Genomic DNA, 4,064 nt, shown 5'->3' with positions numbered 1-4,064 from the left:
CACTTAATCATCTCCCTTTCCCCATCCGCTCTAAGCAGGAGAATCACGCTAGCCCTACACATAGTAACAGAACTGGGCAATGGAGCAGTGGTCATTCCAACAGCTCCCTGTAGAGTTGTAAAGTTACTTCAAGACTAAATGGAAACTTACTGCATATGTGATTTGGATAACATTTTGAAAACATGTTTTTATTGAGCACCACAAAGGGGTTTTACAATTGTTTCATTTCAATTATCTTACATAACACTGCTAAGTTATGCACATGAATTTATACACCACACTAGATCCTGCTTCATCACTTCAATACCATATAACTTCTGCACTCTGGAAATATGTGCCCTTTCTTTCTTGCCCTGTCACGTCTGGTTACAAAGTCAGTTAAGGACGAAAATATGACTTCGTGCAGTGTAGAATCATTCAATCTTCCCAAAAGAGTAGACATTCAAGGTTAGTTTTGCAKTCAAGACCCTTCAGATAGGCTATATTGCTTTGGTTCCATCTAGATATGTCAATAAGACCCACAAAGTATAATATAATAATACATACAACACCAAAGACAGATAGCAACTTGGTTAAATCTATGCAAGTTAGTAAAAATGAGGCCACAGCAAGAGAGGCATCARGGCTATGCAGGTACAACGAAGCCCGGCTGTTCACACTTATAATAGGCTCTCCATTAAATAGCATAATTACATCACTTATGTAAGCATAAGTGCTTACTTATGCTTACTTAAGTTATGWAATTATATTCAACATATTGTACAGAAATGTATGATACAGGTAAGTCCCTCACAAATGTGTGCAGGGTTGGGCAGAAACTGATTATATGTAATCTGATTACAAAAGAAAATGTACTTTTAATCAGTTATGTTACCAGCCAAAAATATCAGATTACAGATGCTTTTGAAAAACTAGATGATTACTTTCAAATTCATAAAGGATGTTTGCTGTTTTCTCAATGACATTTAATTCAGCATTGATACAAGAACAGGTTTAAATTAGTTCCACCAGAGCAAGTCTGACCACAAGTCAGAGACCACTATGATGACACACCAAATGTGTGTGTATGGATCATTTTTGTCTAATAAGGGGAAAGTAAACCAATTTACATTAGAGTTTGGGTAATCCAAAAGTTACRTTACTGATTACAATTTGACAGGTAACTAGTAACTGTAACAGATTACATTTAGAAAGTAACCTACCCAACCCTGAATGCAAGTTCACTCCAGTCCAGTTCCATTCCAGGAAATGAGGAATTACAAATCCACCGAGATGGAGCCTGGTTTGAGCTGTGTGTCTGAGGGGATCTGAACTAAACAGGTGTCAGTGGGTAGCTGTGATAAGCGGTTATCTGAGKGAGCCTGTCCAAAACTACCGTTTGTCGGTGGCTTCTCTTCGACTCTGACGTCTTTTGAGAGGTATTCCCGGCGGGGGTCAGTGTCGATCTCATAGCGGTGGTGATACCCCTCCAACACTTCATGGCAGGCATCTCGCGTCTCCACCACCCACTTTTTAATACCTTGACGGTTGAGGTAGAGCACAAAKAGGAAGACCATGCCCACAAAGCCCAGCACCAGACCTAGGAGGACGTAGGAGGTCTGCARGGAGAGGTCGCCCACCTCGTCTCTGATTCCGACCAGAGGTGGTGAAGTGGCATGGCATCCGATAACCTGGACCCCGAGCTCTCGCAGGGGCCTGTCCTGAAACTCCCAGGGTGAGGCGCAGGTCAGGGCCTCTGCATCCCCCACCTGAGCCCAGGAGCTCTTAAGCCACACAGCAAAGTCTTGGATCTCACATGTGCAGACATAGGGGTTGTGGCTCAGCAGGATGCGGGGGGCTTGCCCCAGCCTTTCCAGCTCCCCCAGAGCATCACCTCGGAACGCCCTGAAAGAGTTGCGGGTCAAGTCAAGCAGCTCCAGGCGGCGCAGGCCAAAGAAGGTGCCGTTGTAGACCGATGCTAGGGAGTTGTTACCAAGGAAGAGGTGCTGCAGGCTGGGGAGGTGGGAGAACATCCCTGGGGGTAGGAAGACCAGGCGGTTCCCGGAGAGGTCTAGGCTGAGCAACCCTCCTAGGCCTCCCCAGCGCAGTGCGGTGGTGAGATCACTCAGTGAGGTGTAGTTATAGAGGGAACGGCTAAGGTTGAGCTCCTTTAGAGGACTCCCTGGGATGTTGAGGGCTTCAGGGTGGATGAGAGTCAGATGGTTGCAGCTCATGTCCAGGGAGCGCAGGTAGGAAAGGGTAGAGAAGCTGTGGGAYGCAACCTCTGTGATCCTGRGAAGACAGATGGACCATGTTTACAGTCCCCAAAACGCATATTGGACTCGGAAGTAATGTTTGCTGAATTATTGTCATGCTCAAATAGTGTATTTAAATATTTCTTAAGTTGGTGTGATGGCATTCAGGAGAACATGGAATAATACTTTTATTGTAGTTTAGAATCATAACTCAAATCTTCAGAAATGTATAGGCTAGTAAATATGCATATGTCTCAATGGTTGAAAATGTTGAATCTCTGCAACGGCAAGAACACAATTTTCTTAATTTTATTCATATATTTTTTCCCCCTGCTATTTCTCCCCAATTTTGTGATATCCAATTAGTAGTTATAGTCTTGTCCCATTTCTGAAACTCCTGTTCGGACTCGGGAGAGGCGAAGGTCGAGAGCCATGCATCCTCCAAAACACGACCCTGCCAAGCCGTACTGCTTCTTGACAGACTGCTCGCTTAACCCGGAAGCCAGCCGCACCAATGTGTCGGAGGAAACACTGTACAACTGGCAACCAGTGTCAGCTTGCAGACGCCCGGACCCCCACAAGGAGTCACTAGAGCGCGTTGGGACAAGGACATCCCRGCCGGCCAAACCCTCCCCTAACCCGGACGACGCTGGGCCAATTGTGTGCCACCTCATGGGTCTCCAGGTCATGSCTGGCTGTGACACAGCCTGGGATTGACCCCTGGTCTGTAGTGAAACATCAGAACACAATTCTCTTTGATGAGAATATTTACTCACCTATTGTTGCTCAAAATTATGGTAGTGACATTTTTCAGTTCTTGAAATGTCTCTGATCCAATTCTGAATATATTGTGTCCTGTGATGATCACATTCCTTGTGTATYCTGGAATATMTTGTGGTATGGCGCGAAGGTCCTTGGAAACGCATTTCACTGTGCGCGTGCCAGCAAAGCATTGGCAGSCTGATGGACACTCCAAGCACTGGTGGGGCGCACAGAGTAGCGCACCAAAAAGTACAAGGATTACCAAATTATGCATAACTCAACAGAAACGTTATAAACTGATAAATACCAGAATATGTAGAAGGAGCAGTTGACGGTGAGTCATATTACGCCGTGTCATGCACATCAAGGAGTAAAAAAAACTCAAGACTCCGGTATAACGAGGTGTTAGCCTTTCTTTAGATGGGTGCCAAATGATAGCCCAGTGGTTTGTGTCTGCATTGAGTGAGAAGGRTGTTTCGTCTGCTGAGCAAGAGGACCGGCGAATTGTTAGCTTGACTTGAAATACCGGCGCAGAATCAAGGAGAGGAACAGTGAACGTTTTTTAAAGGCACAGACACGAAAAATATTATACTACACAGAAGAGTAGACCTCTGTGGTGTCTTTGTGTGATATGATTTAACAGTTCATAAACAATGAACAAGTAGGCTATTTATATTTGTTCCAATAAATAACAACACAAAACAGATGGTAGTGCCCACGGCCCAGTACATATCATAATTTGGGCGGTGCTTATATTTGTCCTGTTACACACAAGTGTGTAATGGAAATGTTTTTTGGGTGGCATATGCCAACTCCCCTGAGACACCCGCAGGGAGTGGGGGGTCACGGCCAGGGTCGCCATTGTCCAGCGCCCCTGGAGCAATTAAGGTTAAGTGCCTTGCTGAAAGGCACAGCGACAGATTTGTTTTTCTCCTTGTGGTTCCGGTATTCGAACCCAACGTTCTAAGCTCGGGGCTACGTGCCGCCCTCACTCGGGCCGAGCTCCCTGTCATCCAGGACCTCAATAGCAGGCAGTTAATGACTCCAGCCATCCAAGTCATAGACTGT

At 45.6% G+C, this 4,064-nt stretch overlaps 1 protein-coding gene across 1 annotated transcript; it reads right to left on the bottom strand.

Moving 5' to 3' along the window:
- Positions 1-214: 214 nt before the first annotated feature.
- On the bottom strand, positions 215-3,516 carry LOC111964736 (trophoblast glycoprotein-like). The gene is made up of 2 exons (XM_023988563.1): positions 3,011-3,516; positions 215-2,271 (listed from the first exon to the last, which is right to left on the bottom strand). The coding sequence occupies exons 1-2, from the start codon at positions 3,268-3,270 to the stop codon at positions 1,257-1,259; spliced, it is 1,275 nt and encodes a 424-aa protein (XP_023844331.1). The 5' UTR covers positions 3,271-3,516; the 3' UTR covers positions 215-1,256.
- Between the last annotated feature and the right edge of the window lie 548 nt (positions 3,517-4,064).

The sequence above is a fragment of the Salvelinus sp. IW2-2015 genome, linkage group LG6.1 (assembly GCF_002910315.2).
Source record: "Salvelinus sp. IW2-2015 linkage group LG6.1, ASM291031v2, whole genome shotgun sequence".
NCBI lineage: Eukaryota > Metazoa > Chordata > Actinopteri > Salmoniformes > Salmonidae > Salvelinus > Salvelinus sp. IW2-2015.
The sequence above is the reverse complement of the archived record's forward strand: the minus strand, read 5'-3'. Positions and strand labels throughout refer to the sequence as shown.